Genomic DNA, 17,034 nt, shown 5'->3' on the forward strand with positions numbered 1-17,034 from the left:
TTATTTTTGGTATTTCTTTAATTCGTCTTGAGTATGATAAACTGCTGTATAATTTTTATTACACTGAATTAATGATAAAATGTGAAAGGTCAATGAGTGTCACATTAAAATCTAAAAATCAATAGTATCCTTAAAATATAATTGAATATTCAACGTTTTTCAATGCTATGCACACTAAGACTGAAATGTCGCAATTTTTACATTTTATGTATAAAAAAATGTGAAATACCGTATCAAATTATACATAGGTATAGATAACAATAATAAAAAATAATTTTATCTGATTGACGAGGACTGGCTTGCTGAGCTAGTGGTAAGTCTGTTGGATTCTCAACCAGGAGAAACGTTTCTGTGAAGAACACGACCATTTTTCTACAGTAATTAATCTAAGTATATTATGTATTTAATTGGAAACATACAAGTATGTTTATCAGTAGTTCCGTAGGTACTCAGAGTTAAAGTTCTGTGGAGTATTCAGTATTAGGTTCCAGTTTAGTTAAAATATTTCAATGTTTTTTATCTAGATCAATAAAACAGAGTGGTAATAAAATAAGTTTCAAGAAGGTGGAGAGGTTGCGTGCCCTCTAAAACTCTAGGGATACACCAGCAAGTACACATTGTGGAATTTATAAAATAATTTTATAACATTATCTATTTATAGTTATACATGTAGGTAGATACCGTTTTGTTTCAGTGTGAATAAAAGCTTAGAGCGTTTAAGCGCGGACATTTGACACATAGCTCTTCTGCAGGTACAGAAAGGTCACTTAAGGAAAAAAATATTTAAAAATCGTGAGCTTCCTGCTAGAGCGCAGAGTGTAATAACGTTTTCTATATTAATAAAACTATTTAATAGCATCAGCCTTGAATGCAATCCTGGCTACGAATATAAATGTATTAAAGTCTAGACTTACGCGTGTAAAACATTCGTAAATAACACGCATTGAGCATACGCAAGGGCATTGGACTATTCGACCAACGCGTTAAGAAATGCGGAAGTATCAATAATTTAAATAATCAATAACAATTTGGCGGGCACTAATTAAGACGATTACTTTACGAAGCGACCCCGTGCACAAGAATCAGTCAAAAAAGTTAACAACTATGAAGTATATTGCATTGGATATATTCTGTCAGAAACATTAAAAAAAAATAGAATCGTCCTCCTTTCTGAAATTGGTTAAAATTTAAATTGTTGATGCAATTTTTAAAGTGTTTTTGCACCGCATTTCTATCTACTAACATCAAAAGATACTTAAAATTAAGAAAGCGTTTGGATATCTTATCACACATTGACCAATCAGCTCTCGTCTGTTACCTAACAAAATTCCGAAGAATCATCCTCACCTATGACCCAATGAAAGTGTATAACGTTGGGACGTTTGCAAACGTATCTATTTATTACTTACCTATCATTTTTGTATAAACCTATATTTAACAATCACTAACTATTTACATTATGCAATCAAAGCCGTGACTGTAGCATCTCAGCACGTACTTTCCCGCGGTCCATTTAGCTAAATAATTATTCATTCAGCTGACCTATCTAAAATGTAAAAGTTCACGATGCGCTGAGCAGGAAGTAGTGTAAAAAGGTCAATAACAATATTTTATTATTCATATGCAACGGAGTCGTGTCTGAAGCACCGTTAGAACAATTTCCGAAAATGTTTTAAGTAAGCGTTGCACGTTTTGGGGAGCGACGTCACAACAGGATTTACTCGGTTTGAGAGGCAACAATAGTGTTAAAGTAGCGATGTAGACAATGTTCGGCATGTGGTTGCGCGCGCGCCACACGAATATAAATCAGGCTAGTGGTGCCGGGGCGCGCGGCGGTGCGGCGGGCGGACCACTGCAGCGACAGCGGCGAGGAGTGTACCGGAGGTGTTCGTGTTTGAGCGCCAGATCAACCGTGGCCTCCGTCGATTGTGGACCTGCACCAAGCCGTGCCGCGGAGAAAGGACCGACACTAGTGCCTCTTGCAACATCACCAGCTCTACCACACAAACATGAAGATCCTACCTCTGTAAGTCACATTACTTATTTTCTACTTATGTCCTCTTTAGTTTAAGGTTTTTTTAACTCCCCTTTATGTCGTTTTAGGATATGTTTATAAAATTAAGTTAAGCTTCGGTTGCTGTGCGTATGCTTTTGCGATGTCTCCCAAATAGCTTAAACATGAAAATATCTTGAATGTATATTTTTACCGAGAATAATTTTGGGGGATATACGTTATTATATTTTCATCTATTAAGAGGCAGTTTAGGTTTCCTAAAAACATCTAATAGATTTGTGAAGGATTTCGCATGGCGATTATCATTATTGATAATTTATTACCTAGTGTCGAACATTGGTTAGTGGTAACCTATGACGAAACATAAAAACGTAATCATAAATACAATGTGAGCTTAGGAATGTTTACGGCGTGTGTTGCCTTTCTAATATCATTCTCAATGGTCAAACGTAATACCAACGCACCCTTGTACTTACTGCAAGTGACAGCCTGCGGACATTATAATGAATGCCGCCTACTGCTCGGTCAACCGTTCCAACTATAACACTCTACCATTTAAATAAGAACTAGTGTCAGCTGAGTCTGAGCAGCAGATTATGACAGGTCTTAACCATAATTTCATAATTTGTTGACTTATAAACCTCATTAAAGAAACATCGTGCTGACCCGGCCTAACAAACTAATTAATTTTCAAATTAATCGAGCGATACCACGAACCGGTTGTATGAATGAGTCGGTCCCATGTTGAAAGTTGGACCCGCGACCTACGATTAGGCAATGTAACGTAATGTAGGATGTGGCAGGCCCAGCCGTGCCTAGTCTCCCGAAGCCGCGGCATTTACAAGCCGCCGCTATCACTGTTATGTAAAGAATCTCCGCGTCTTTATATGTGGACATGTCTAGCCCACACATGTATCAAAAGCTAGCTGTTCATATGTGTTCTCTCTTCCACTGATTGAACTGTCGTTGCCCCACTTGAATTATGTGCCATCAGTGCCATCACGCAGGTGTTGTAATGACAAGGGTATGAATCTTCAAACAAAGATGATAATTTGAATCCAGAAGTAGCAAAGGATTGGCAAGTCGAAAGCTTCTTTGTACTTCGAGGGTTTATAAGAACGTTTAAATGAATTAGTTACGAAAGAAACAATGCCTGACATTAATTAAAAACAGAAATGTAGAAAAAAGATATCGTCTCAATTTATTAATAAAACGTTTTCCTACATGCATCAGCATTGTTTTGACTGTAGTTGGAATGTTGGAATTAAGAATTCACAAAATATCTTGTTCTGCATTAAATTGTCGTAAAAGTGAACATATCACTTTGCCTGCACGTGCGTCAGTTTTAAACTAAGTTCTCAAACAGGACTTACTGAACTTAGAATATATTGATCTTACTTTACATATTACGTGTATGTGAAACAAAACACACCGGCAACTTAAATCCTTTGTGACAACAAATTATTTACATGAAGATTTACATACCTCTGACGACTCGTAACGTATTCATAACATTTCGAAAATCTCGATTACGCATTGCAACAAGTGTCTTACTTTTTAGAATTCATTGTATCACAAACTTTCACGTCTGCATTTAAATTTTATTTTGTAACGTTCAGTTATTATATATCCAAAATAGACTCATTCGAATAGAATCACTTAACGGAAAATATAATGCCTGGATAATTTAAACAAGGTTTAAGAATTGGTGTTTCTACATTTTGCAATGCCGGTAGGTAAGTATTTATAATGAATGCAACCACTTCCACTAGCTGGCCTCAATCAATATAGATTAAATATAATGTATTAAAATTCTGTATCGGTTTTGATGTAGTTTTCCGCCCAATTGATTTTTGACAATTAGTGACCTAGGTGGGTAAATTATTTCGTAACTTGTTTGCTTCGACAATGGTGTCGTGGGTGGATGCGACGCAACAATAATTGCGGTGCATTATTAAACATCCCACGGAAATAATTCTTCATACATTCAGATGACGATGCGAGCTAAAGTGCTTTCATCATATAAAAGGTACGATACGTAAGTGCCTCGGTACATCTGTTAGACAAAGGCCTGAATAGATGCAGATGCGCTCAAAAATACCTAGCACTTACTCAACACCGGCAATGCCTAGTATACTTACTGCGAACATAAGACATTTGGTAATAAAACAAAGTTGCCTAACCAGACGATTGACATTTGCCTATAAAATGTTAGAACTCCAGCATACAGTGTTTTACTGCTTTAAAGCACATTACTTGCTCGAGTCGGCTACTCTTGACTATGATCGAAAAGCTAGCGACTGTTATAATTACACAGATTGCCAAAGTCGTGAACATCTAAAATGTAATAACAGTGAGAAAATTGGTTTACAAAAGATGTCTTTGTTTCTCAAGTGTTATCGGATCTGAAGAGATCTAATTTTCGTGCAATCAGAAATTTTATCCAATTATAATTTTTGAGCGTTATTGTGATTCCGATAACAACTTAATTCGTGGGAATATTGTGGCAATTAAGTCGGTCAAACCGCTGTCTATAATGCATTCCTGCTAAAATGCGTAATTCCGTCATGGGCGGGTGCGAAGCGGGCATTGTGGGGTAGAGCAGCGCAGCCTACCGCATTGCACTGCGAGGTCAACCTACTTTTTACCACTTCTGATTTCTGGCCGACTGACCTTGACGTGATATGAGGTTAAATTTACACATTCGGTGCGCCAAGTGGGCACATGTGCGACATAGTAAATTACATTACCTAGTATAGAAAGCTGCACTTTTTCCGACGTGACTTGAACTGCAATCACAACATAATTTCTACTCACAAATGACTAATATAAGCGTGCACTAGGTTACCTTTCACAAAATGCGACGGCACGTTCATCGATGTGCAATGATATTGGTAAAAATCCTTCGCGATGTTTCATCGCAGAGCATATTCATGACACTCGTGATGGTGCATATATTAGATTGGACAATGCGTGCGGGTGAGCGTTATTCATCCGTGAATTACATAAAATAGAGAAAGCTAAGGGAAGCTGTTGTCGGAAGCGGATATAAAATAGACGCTCGGTCCACCTGACCCGACCCTGTGAGACCTGTTATACAACAATCTATAACGTAGTATTGCGACGTGTTGACCTTTGGCGGTCGATGCGAGCACATGGAGTCTCCGAGGCTGCGCTGTGCTGTGCTGCGAGCGCCGCCGCGCCGACCCGGAGGTGGTGCCGCGCTGCGTAACTCGACATTCACCCAGCGCGCCAGCGCCTCGCCGGCATACTTCCAGTTTGACATTTAACGCCATTGAACTATGTATCTATTAAGCACACGTCGGTACTCACAAAAAACACATTCGTCAACCTGTTCAGCTTGTTTGAATTCACTAGTTCCTTTAAAAACTTGCATAAGTATGACTACATAAAGAACTAGGTTCGTTTACTAAATGCGTCTTGCAACTTTAGAAAAAATATAATTGAACTTTGAGGATGCCTGGTGATTGCTAAATTGACATGTGTTTTGCTATTACATGATTCGTTAATACGTAACCTCATAGTAGACTGTGTCTACGGCTGTTATTAAAAGAAATGTATTTTGCCACACTTACTTTATGAAACTACGGCCCAAGCATGTTCAGTGTTATAAAGACAAATTAACATTTGCATCGTGTTGCACGGTCTTTTAACTGTCGAAGCCTTAATCGATTTTACAAGGACAGTACAAATTTACACACATGACATTATTAATTTGTGGAATAATTCGTGTTTGCATGTAATAAATTGCGAATATCAAGCAAGGAGCCACATTATTAGGTGTCAGGTATGCAGGCTTCTATTATAGAAATCCCTGACATTTTACATGTAGGTAGTTAAATAACTTTGCAGAAAAGTCTCGACATGCTTCTCTGTCCAGCATTATTAACGGTTCACGTATTAACAATCAGATTGCATGAATAATAAAATGTTCTAAATTTATAAATGCTCTTTGCATATTTTTGTTTCTGAATGATTGTGTTACAGCAACGATTGCTTTGATGGTTCATAATTAAGTAGAACAACATTATAATGCTGGATATTTATTTATTACTAACATTTAATTATGTTGCGATTGCGTCTGAAATGCTAACGGAATATTAAGTATCAAGTTAAATGTTTGTAAATGAGTACTGCCAACTTGTCCAGCCGATCTGGTTTGGATTTTAGTAAATAATAACTTCGTGAACTAGATAGCAACAAAGTCAGGGTTGTATTAATTTAGACTGACAAGGCTGTAACTTGGAAGGGACATAAGTAATGTTGTAAGAACATAATGAAATGTGAAACGTTTATGTAACGGCCATTTATCTAAATTGATAGTTCGTTTGTACCGGACTTGAAAATTGTTTTTTTCTACGAGTGCTGTCGTGTGGGCAATGACAGTTGTTTCCGTGTTCCTCGACTATGTTACATCTCGTTGATTCGATACGCTTACACTTTCAGCCGCTCCGAAGCGTTCCTATTACTAACTTAATTAAAACCCAACTCGGAAGTTATATTTATTTTATAACTCTCGTTAATTACACATCATATCGAACCTTCAAATTGTAGAGAGTTTTTATAGTAGGTATATAAACTAAACGTTTATCGATACAAAGCGATTCGCAGTATAAATGATTGATGGATGTTAAGTTATGGCATCGATAACGACGCAAATAATTCGCCTACGTTTTCTCAGAGAAAATAAAAGTGTGTTCATATGTAACTAACTGGTTTGTTACACAAATGTGTTACAGACCTGCCTCGTTACCATAACACCCCCTTGTAGAAAAAATGTGGTCTATCAACATGAATGTTGAAACATGAATATTAAAGTTACTATGGGTGGCGGCATTAGATATGCAGTGACATACAATTCAGATCGCCTCAATAGTTTAGTAATTGCTAGAACGATCGCAGATAAAGCACGGCTCGGATTTTGATTATGATTTGGAGTACTTAGCTGCAATAAAAAGGACTATTGCATCTATGGTTTTGCAAATTCAATAAGATGTAATAAACCCAGAATATAGAAGAGGTTTTCTTGAGTTAATAAATCTCATTCCTCAACTTTTATATTTTGAAAATTGTAGCTTTAAGGTAGTAGCTTGCTCTGATATGTAATTTTCGACTAGAATTTCTTAATGTCTACCGTATCTTCAAGGTAGCTATCATTAATTAAATTTTCCTTATTAATAAATATGTTTTTGTTTTCCAGTTTTATGTTGGTAGCGTGCGTGGCGGTATCGGCGCGGGCGCAGGACGAGGAGCGAGCGCCGGCGCCTGCTCGGGGCCTGCTCAAGCGCGGCCCACTATCTAAAGGGAAACAGACCACAACAACCACCACACCAGCACCACAGGTGTGTTCATTTAATAAGAACCGAAATTACTCGTAATAGCTCGAATAACTATTTACATATTTTGTGCCTATAAGCACGGATTTCCGAATTTAAAAAAATGGTCATTGATTTCATATTCACTATCGCATGACCTGGCTTATGACCCTTTTCTTTCAAACTTTCGGCTTCACAACACTCATTATTTCAGTATGAATATATGTGCAATGTAGCTCGCTATTTTAATGAATGACGGTTGTGGGTAAAATGTTATTTGATTACCTACCAATCCGTGGTTACTTTGCGCGGGCAAGTTGCGGTTACACAAGACCCAGTCACACACCTACAAATAAACATATACAATAACAATATTGCACACCTCACCGTCTATTGAAAGAATTCGCAGTAAGAATAGATAATCTGACGACAATCTTAGAAAGTCTCGTTGCTGTTCTGCAACCGATCTCAGCTAGAGTGAGCGTTAATTGTGTAAATATGTATAGGTACGTAGAGTCGACAACATTAATACTATATTATTGTGTGTCACGAGACGAAGCGACCCGACTCGCTAAAAGGTTATACATTATGCGATTTCACGCACATTCAAGCCTATCACTGATAAATGATGAATTCGAAAGCGTTGCATATTGATACTAAAATATCTTATACTAGTGTCAATAATTTTGCAATACAATGTTATGTGATTATAAAACTCTCCTCTTGAAGTGTAAAACTTGTTTTATTTCACTTCAGACGAGTACTCGTTGACTCGTTTGTGTCGTGTGAAGGGAATAATAAGCTCAGTTATGGTGAGCAATGGCCTTGGGCGTCAGTTTCAATTAAATAATCAAAAACGAGCACAGCTTACGGCACACGTCAGCTGTTATTATATATCTCTCTCTCTTAGCAAGAAGAAAATAAAAGTGTTAAATGAACTCAAAGCTGGTGCATGGTGATAATTAGGAAATAGCTTATTATACAAGTAGCGCAACGTGTCATCTAAAAATATAATTGGCAAATGACGTCATGATTACGATGCATCGTTGTCAGATACATCGGCGTTTCGCAAAGGATGTCGTTGCAGGTCCATCTAGTTCAAGGCGAGTGGGGCGAGCGTCCGATGATCGGGTCACCTTCGCGTATGACCTTTGAAAGACCTCCCTTTCCTTTGAGGAATTTCTACCTGCAAGTTTTGGCCACCACCCGGCGAGTCGAACTGGTTTTCCCAAGGAAATTCTTGAAGTCCAATGCAAAACTCTATCTTTGGCCGGTTACGAAAAATTCATGACTGCATACATTTTTTACTCGAATGTTTTATCGGGTCCGGTTTGATTATGTACGATTATAGTCGATTATAAAAATATTTATGTAAACAACTACTGAATTTGTAACAGGACTTGTGATGCAAAGGTCAAGGATGTTTTGAATTATTACTACAATGTTAGTCCTACTTTGTATGAAAGTGGATTTGTAAGTTTCGTGTTATTATTTTTCGGTATTTGTATTGGCATTATCCGTATAGAATAAAATATGAATCTTGCTCTCGAAAAATATTTATTTTCATACTGAACTCCAGAAATTCAAAAGCTTGCATTAGGATCAGAAACAGGCCAAAAGAAAAGACCCAAAAAAGCTTGTTATTTACTTAGAACTTTTTACCAGCATAAAAATAGATAACAGCAGCAGTAATTTTGATTCATCTAGTACTTAAAAAAAATCATCATTTTTTCCAGGACGATGTTGAATACGAAGAGGAGGGTGACTACGCTGCTGAGGGCGAGGCTCAGGAACCTTCGACCGAAGCTCCCACATCCACCACCGAGGGCAAGAAACTAGTGGGCAGCGGCGTCAGGCCTTTCAGGAGCAACACGGAACTGCTGGAAATCCTCAAGAAGAAGAGGGCCCAAGCTGCCGAAGGTATATAATCTCGGAATTATGAAACTATAAAGGTGTAATTTCCCCAGTTTAGGATAAAGAACGACTGATATGCAAAACTATCATGCATTTTTAAGATAAACCCTATGACATGGAATATGAAAATCAACAGGGAACTAAATACGGGTTCTTGCTTGAGAAAACTTTTATTTTTGCTCAGTTGATTGGTTCGGAAATTTATTGGCTCAAAATTAACCCCAATTTGTATTTGCAGCTAAATTGAATCACCCCACAACCACGACATCGTCGCCGGCGCAGGACTCTCTTGACCCCACCAAAATCTCCTACAGTTAGTAGATTTTTCCAAATTAACTCAATAAAAATCAATATCACAGATGCGATTAAGCTCTTAAAGAATACTTGTTTCAACTCAGTATCTTTAATCATGCATTATCCACTTAAAATGGTAAGGCACCACCAAGAAGTTTCGAGTTCTGATGCCAATCTTAGGTCATATGATACGTGAACGCAAAAGAGGATGTCGTTGACTTATAATCTGAATTTATTTACCGCAGATACTAAGAGCAAAAAGCGTTTTAACAATGCTCCCGTGACACGGGAGGTGACAAACGAAGAGGCACCACCAGCGCCTAAGCCAAGCAGAGGTAGATTCGGAAGACGTAAGTCAAATCAATAATTAATATTACGAGGCTGTCCATATTTGGACGGTAGATTCGGCTATGCATCAACCCCGATAGTCGCAACTCCCTGTGTCTTTATAGCCAGAACTCTCGACCAACAACTTAGACACTCATTGCGCATACAGTTTGATCCAGTAAGGGGTGCTTCTTTGCACTACACGAATCGTATCTTGGTTCCTCTCTCCGTAGCCCTGACCACATAGAGCTTGACCCTTATTCCCGGTACTGGGACCAGATGGTTTCTTTTTTGTGGTTTTAAAGATACTTTAGATTTTAGTCAGTTATTTGTGATTATACTATAATAATATGATAAAACCATCTATATTGACAGTCTCAGTAAAAAGGCACCCGGAAGAAGTATAAGTACCTACTTATAACCTCGTAAAGGTAAACTAGACGTGCTGACGTTCAATGACCTTGGATTTGATCCATTATGAATGTAGTTCGAGTACTTTCAAAGTGGGTATAGCATAGAATATTATAAAATTACAACTGTTTAAGCGGTGAATGACGGAAAAATAATTATGATTAGTGTTGTCCACCCTTCAATAACTTCTGGAGCAAAACGTAAAAATAATGATATTCACTGGGATTGTAAAATGTTGTGGACGGAATCAAACGTGGTTCTGGTGCATACCACGACGTCGATAACGCTGATTTTTGTTAATAAGACTGTCGATTTTTTTTTAAGAGACCAAGCTATTTTTTGTCTTAAGCCATGTCTTAAGTTCGTTAGTTGAAATCACTTGTTTATTACAGCGGCAACAAGATCAGTCCAAGAGCCAGAAGAGGAGCAGGCACAGAGCGAGGTCGCGCCCCCCTCCAGGTCTGGAAGAACGTTCAGGCGAGGCGGCAACTAATCTCTCTATATGTCTCCATCCCCTAAACCCCCATCCTTTTTAAAATAATATATAATAAACAAGATTGAACAGCTCCGCACTTAGCCCAGAAAACAGCTAGACGATGATTTGGTCCCTCTGGTACTGTTTAATAATTTGGAAGGTTTAATTTAGAAATTCTCTTCATTATTACAATATTCTGGACATTTGTTTCCAATCTGTTTTCTAGGCTAGGACCGGCGGCCGCCTCATGCTAGAAGATCCGTTTCGAATCCAAATTCATCACATTAGATGGATTAGAATATTTTTTATACTTGTGTAAATTATACGTGTAAGTAATTTTTAAATAAAATAATTTTAAATTTAAAGTTTAATTTATTACATAATGGGATTATACAAGTATACCGTTATACGGTATTTAGAAAGAATGCAAGGGATACTTAAAATCTTATAGCTAAGGCATGCGCTACATAGGAATGATGACAATGAATGTCTCATGATAGTTATCGATTCAGTCTTGTTGCGATGGCACTTGGCAGCAGGTAATGCTTTCGATTATAAATTCTATAGTAGTCATCTAGAGAATCTTAATACTAAGCTCAGACCTATAAACATTTCTCGTAGCATTGAGCGAAGATTAACATAGAATCTCAACAGAACAACGCAGGAGTTGCGAATAATACTAATTCGAACTTACAAAGAACTGTTTATTTATCTTAGACTTAATGTTCACTAAGTTATAGCAAGATACTGGATATACGATGCGACTTTAATACAAGCTTAACAATTAAAATAAAATAAATGCATAAAAATGTAGTTACCTATCCTACGAGTACAGAGCAAGTTAAGCATACCAAGGTACGCAATACAAAACTAAAGAAAAATAACTAAGCATATTTAGTGATGTACCGAGTGGAATCTAGTTACTTAGAAAGAAGTTAAATACATATAAAAATAAATGAAATGAATGAATTATATTTTAGACTAAGTCTACTTGTTGATGACTCTGGTGACCTCGGCGAGAGGGGTGTTGTAAGTGCCGGGCTTCACCAGGTTCACGAATTGTTCAGCGATCTCCTGACCGACGCGCACTTGAGCCTCTTTTGTGGAAGCGCCTGGAACAAAATGGTATGGATGAAAATCGATGGCAGGCTGATAAAATACGAGGGAATCGTTGGGTAGTTTCAGGCCGCTTTGATGAGCTCATTAAGATCAGAATCTGGTATTGTTTGTCACAATACCCCAATACACTTCGATTTTATACAAAAATTGAAATTTGATTCTGAAAGATCCATATTTGACGAAATACAAAAGTTGAAGTTGATTTGAGCTTTTTCCTCAATTCGTTCCTATTAACAAAGTAAATATTATTTTTTGAGAACAAAATCTACTGATCCAACTTAATGGTTGAGAAGCTCTATCTATGTAATCATGTTAGTGTTTGAGGCATCGTTTGAAGATCGGTCTAATAACTAATTAATCTTTATCAGTCTAACAGAGCAAGATGTTTCAACTCATTAACTTACCCAGATGAGGCGTGGCAATGACGGCTTTGTGTTGAATGATCTCCAAGGTCACAGGATCGGTCGGGGGCTCCTGCTCAAACACGTCCAAGGCTGCACCACCAACCTGAGTATTTAAATAATAAAATATCTAAATATTTTGTAAAAAAAAGAAGGGTGAGAAATGGTGATAAAAATTCAGTCATAATTCATCCATTTCAAACGGACAAGCCTTAACAAATGGGGTAAAAATGAAGTTTGATAAGTAACAATTTCATTTTAGGTTGTGACCCAGAAATTTATTTGTCACCTAACTTTATGACCTTTATATTTTGTTTAAATTTGTTGTTATAGCGGCAACAGAAAGAAGTAAGAGTGAATTTAACTAACACAACCCACCACAGATGAACTTACTCTATGAACACAGGGCTTACGTAAAAAGTAACTACGCCCGCAGTTCCTATGCTATGTACCGTAGATTGTTTTTTAAATTCTGTACCTGTCCAGAGTTCAAAGCATCAAGAAGGTCGCGTTCCTGGATCAAACCTCCGCGTCCAACGTTCACGATCTTCACTCCCTTCTTACATTGCCCCATGACTTTGGCGTTGATGAAATCTATAACGAAAAATATTTCCCTCTGAATAATTTGAATATTAAAGAAAATTAGACCTAGAAAGAACTATCCAGAGATCGTTGGCAAAGTAACATTGGATAAGAATAGAGAAGGTCTTCTGCTTCGGAAGCTCTTAACGTCTTCGACAGGTATTCTAGACTTTTCAGTTCTATACCTTTTAGCAATTCGTCATCGGATCGCTTGAAGAAATTGAATAAAACTTCTCATAATGAGTAAGAATGAGAAGAGATACTTTGCCGTTAAAAAAAATAAGGCAGTGCTAACGCAATAGCTCCATAACGAAAATTAAGAAAGCCTAAGATCGTTCCGCAAAATTCATAATACCTATTTAAAATATAACCAAGTTTAACGACGCCGATGACCTCTACAATATAGGACATGATGTTATAAATATTCATGACAATTACAATTGGATAGGTATCGATCGTCATTCGTTCACGAACAATTACTTGATAATATTTAATTTGACATAACATGCAATTGATCTCAGGTTAACAGATGGTAATTTTCCAGAACGAAATATGATATTATTGTAAATTATCATCAATGATATCCATCTATAAATTTAGTATTATATACTTCCGATTAGAGGAGGTAGGAGGTATCCAACTGGGCTCAACCTTCAGAGCAAATTGGGAAGGTTTGAGCATTGATCATCACGCTAGATGACTGCGATTCACACAGATACAAACTTTAAAATATGATCCAATATTACCAATATTTTGAATCTAGGTTTCCTCACGATGTTAGAATAATTAAGAAGGTGCATAAGTATATAACTTTGTTAAAGAAACATTGGCCTGCACCTCGTGCATAGAAATCCATACATAGAAAGCAAGGCCACCGCGACATCAATTATAAACAACTAGAATTTACAATTATTTTGCTATTGTAATTGCAAGTACCTACAGTTTAACTACGTTGAAGGCTAACTTAGAACCTAAAAAATTTATGAAATATTTGAGAAGTATCGTTAACATCCATAATAATAAATCAGCTGAACTTGATGACACTGAAAACCTTTTCTATAAGTTAAGAAAAGAAAATGCAAATAACGAAAAAAAACCTGCTTACTTTTAGTGGATTCAATAAGAGGTGTGTGTAGAGTGATATAGTCAGCGAGGGGCCAAATCTGTTCCAATTCCATCTTCGTAGCATTAAAACTGTTGCACTGCTCAGCGGTGACAAATGGGTCGTATCCAATAATCTAGAAGAGAACAAAGATAAAGATAAAAACAGATGAAATAAATAAACAATATTTCGCAAATGCAAACACATAGGTGAACAAGTCAAGTAGTACAATCATATCGCAATGATGACATCAAGACAATTCGCATAACGTAACCTTATTGCGTCGGGCGTCGGCAGCAAATATGTCACATCTTATCTACGGGTTAAACGGAAACAAAATCTTAATTGTTTCATCAGAAAGCTAAATCGACAAACGCTTCAAATTACCGCAAATTTTCCGTACATTAAAGATAATGAAAAACTGCATATTTTCCTGTTTCATTAGGAAAGCAGGAATATTTTAACATTTTTTCTGTGTTCAGGCAAAAACAAGTTTATTTATGATGCCAGTTCAGTACACACTAAGTCTAGGATCTTATATTTCGCTAGTTCTTAAATTCTAAGTATCGTTATGCGACAGTTTGGCGCTAGCCACCGGACGCCTAATCTAAACAAAATTGGAGACAAGAAATGTATCAGCTTAGCCCAAATTTAGCATGCAGTAATTGGAAGACATTACTATAGTCAATCATCAAAAAATAACGCTTATGAAGACAGTAATTTTAGAAGAAAACTTTTATCGCTTTCCTTGCAGAAAGCAGAGATTTATAGCACCAATCAATATCTACTGAACGGTGTTGCTCATGCACGAAAGTTAAATAGAAATTTATACCTTTTAAGGAAAAATCATTAAAACGGAACGATGAAAACATACCCATAAAATGTCTATGAAAGTTCTATTGCTTAAAGCAGGTATTTAGTGTAAACTTTCGAAATTAGTTACCTGATGAGTTTTCTTTTATTTCAACAAACCCTTGCGCATGATGTCTTTACACATGTGATCTCGAAAACAGCTCGATGTTTGTTTCTATTTTGCATTATGCTGTCAGAATGACATTATTTTCTACAAAAATATCACATTGACAGCCAAATACGCCATAGAAATGTCCTGGTCATTTTGTTCTAATAAATTGTGGATACAAAAATCGCGAGAGCTAGGCAATAACTTAAGGAGGCTTACCTTCATTCCAAAGGTATGCATACGGATAGCGACTTCTCTGCCTACTCTGCCAAGGCCTAGGATTGCCAGGGTCTTGCCGTTCAGTTCTGTGCCGGTGTAGAGAGCGCGGTCCCAGCGTCCCCCGCGCAGGGCAGTGGCAGCCGGCACCACGTGCCTCGCCATGTTCAGGATCAAACTGCAGGTCAGCTCGCAGGCACTCAGGGCATTAGCACCGGGGGCACTAGGACAAAAAACAAACGACATATTTAATGAGGTAAGTAAAGTATAACAAAAAAGTTAAATAAGATCAATGCAAAACAATTGAGATTGCCAATTGAGGCAATGAATAAAATATAAACTTGATGAGTTTCTTATAACAATCAATTGTTTCTGATTTCCGAATCATACTTTTGGCGAACTTACTTGATGACTGCGATTCCGCGCTGTCCAGCAGCAATCACATCAATGTTGTCGACTCCTGCACCAGCTCGGCCAACTACTTTCAGATTTTTGCCAGCTTCCAAAACCTCCTTGGTGACTTGTGATGCTGAACGAACGACGAGAGCATCGTATTTCTGTCAAAACACGTTAAAATTTGCTCAAAATGTCTTTTACCGAACACTCTAATCAAAGTTTTAGCAGTTCTGTGGAAATTATACCTCGATATTAAACTATTACTGAATTACACAGCATCTAGGTAGGTACTTTATGGCTTATTGTGTGTAAATTTTATAAAAGTAGGCTAATGGTTCACGGTTTTATACGGACTTATATTCGTCATGCTAAGTGTGAGTGCACGTGCTTGCCTGTATTGGCTACCTTCACAATTCCTCAATCCTCAATTGACTCAGTACGACGTTATTCTAGTATCAAGGCAAGGATACCCGCAGTGAATTCGGTAAAATTTTTGTACCATCCAAATTTCTTTCAGTTTAAGAAAAATATTCGTATTTAGAAGTACTTATAGCATTGTCCTCCAATTAATATAGTGAACTTGATGAAATGAATAATCCTTGTTAAATATCGAATCATTAACATTGGTCTTATCGTTCACGAAGTGTAACGACCGAGACAAATGAAGACCAAAGATAACAAAATATCAAATCGATATTTTTAAGGGTTACCACATCTCGAACTTACCGGAATTTCTCTAAGGAGTTCTTCTTTGGAGATCTTCGCTTGGTTGACCACACTAATGCCATGAGAGTTGAGGATCTCCGTGCAGTTGGCACCGACGCCATCCACGACCAGGGCAGACTTGATATCCAATACCATTTTGCAGCTAAAGAAAAATACAATTACTCAAATCATTATAATACTGACCTCGATGATAAATTATTTATACACGGTGCCATGACATTCGTAGTTAGCAACGCACCATGCATGAATCTTTCAAAAGGGTTTTAACAAAAAAGGGAATCAAACCGGTTATTGCAAATGTTTACTAAAATTCACACCGGTTGATGGCGGTTTGTAAAATTGCTTGTCTTTAAATAATGTCTGGGTAAAACAATTATTATTAAACAAATGATTCGCGCTGTACATCAGATCAAAATTCGCAAGTCAGTGAATAATTGTCATATATTAAATTTCGTACTAGTTAACTAGGTACTTATGAAGGTAGCACATACATCATAACTGTCACATATTTATTCAGTACCATAATGTATTAATCACTATCAACACAATAAAGTCTAGTTGGTCAATTACGTTTTAAACAAGTTTAAAAGTAATACTCACGTTAGTAATACGAGTTCCTGTATATTTTGCCGAGCGGTTGGACCACGACTGAGCTGTAGGGACAGTGAGCAACGATACGATTCCGATCTAAGCGAGTGAGGCGACCACTTATCTTCGTTAGCGGCCAATGAACGAACGTCACCGGTTGCTCTGCTAATAA

General features: G+C 37.2%; 2 protein-coding genes across 4 annotated transcripts; one reads left to right on the forward strand and one right to left on the reverse strand.

Annotated features, from left to right (window-relative positions):
• The first annotated feature begins 1,657 nt into the window (after nucleotides 1-1,657).
• Nucleotides 1,658-11,136, forward strand: LOC113496178. Of its 2 annotated transcripts, XM_026875323.1 has the most exons (6): nucleotides 1,676-2,026; nucleotides 7,236-7,377; nucleotides 9,087-9,270; nucleotides 9,503-9,577; nucleotides 9,804-9,908; nucleotides 10,689-11,136. In XM_026875323.1, exons 1-6 carry the CDS (start codon nucleotides 2,010-2,012, stop codon nucleotides 10,787-10,789), a joined length of 624 nt encoding a protein of 207 aa, XP_026731124.1. In that variant the 5' UTR covers nucleotides 1,676-2,009; the 3' UTR covers nucleotides 10,790-11,136. The 2 variants fall into 2 exon arrangements, with proteins under 2 accessions (XP_026731125.1, XP_026731124.1); XM_026875324.1 differs by lacking the exon at nucleotides 9,503-9,577 and having other exon boundaries at nucleotides 1,658-2,026.
• On the reverse strand, nucleotides 11,136-17,034 carry LOC113496177 (D-3-phosphoglycerate dehydrogenase). 2 transcript variants are annotated; one of them, XM_026875322.1, is made up of 8 exons: nucleotides 16,875-17,034; nucleotides 16,275-16,413; nucleotides 15,558-15,709; nucleotides 15,156-15,375; nucleotides 13,979-14,111; nucleotides 12,770-12,885; nucleotides 12,295-12,397; nucleotides 11,136-11,883 (listed from the first exon to the last, which is right to left on the reverse strand). In XM_026875322.1, the coding sequence occupies exons 2-8, from the start codon at nucleotides 16,407-16,409 to the stop codon at nucleotides 11,759-11,761; spliced, it is 984 nt and encodes a 327-aa protein (XP_026731123.1). In that variant the 5' UTR covers nucleotides 16,410-16,413; nucleotides 16,875-17,034; the 3' UTR covers nucleotides 11,136-11,758. The 2 variants fall into 2 exon arrangements, with proteins under 2 accessions (XP_026731123.1, XP_026731122.1); XM_026875321.1 differs by having other exon boundaries at nucleotides 16,275-16,416.

The sequence above is a fragment of the Trichoplusia ni genome, chromosome 7, assembly GCF_003590095.1.
Source record: "Trichoplusia ni isolate ovarian cell line Hi5 chromosome 7, tn1, whole genome shotgun sequence".
In the NCBI taxonomy this organism is placed as follows: Eukaryota; Metazoa; Arthropoda; class Insecta; order Lepidoptera; family Noctuidae; genus Trichoplusia; species Trichoplusia ni.

What these genes read in the sequence shown, in the direction of transcription:
- LOC113496177 (XM_026875322.1), bottom strand. Translation starts at nt 16,409, where the DNA reads ATGGTATTGGATATCAAGTCTGCCCTGGTCGTGGATGGCGTCGGTGCC. An exon ending in ATGCTTTGAACTCTGGACAG is followed by an intron (nt 12,398 to 12,769) that starts GTACAGAATTTA and finishes TTAAATACTCAG; the next exon opens with GTTGGTGGTGCAGCCTTGGA. An exon ending in CATTGCCACGCCTCATCTGG is followed by an intron (nt 11,884 to 12,294) that starts GTAAGTTAATGA and finishes ATTTTGTTCCAG; the next exon opens with GCGCTTCCACAAAAGAGGCT.
- LOC113496178 (XM_026875323.1), top strand. An exon ending in CCACCACACCAGCACCACAG is followed by an intron (nt 7,378 to 9,086) that starts GTGTGTTCATTT and finishes CATTTTTTCCAG; the next exon opens with GACGATGTTGAATACGAAGA. An exon ending in CCCCACCAAAATCTCCTACA is followed by an intron (nt 9,578 to 9,803) that starts GTTAGTAGATTT and finishes TATTTACCGCAG; the next exon opens with ATACTAAGAGCAAAAAGCGT.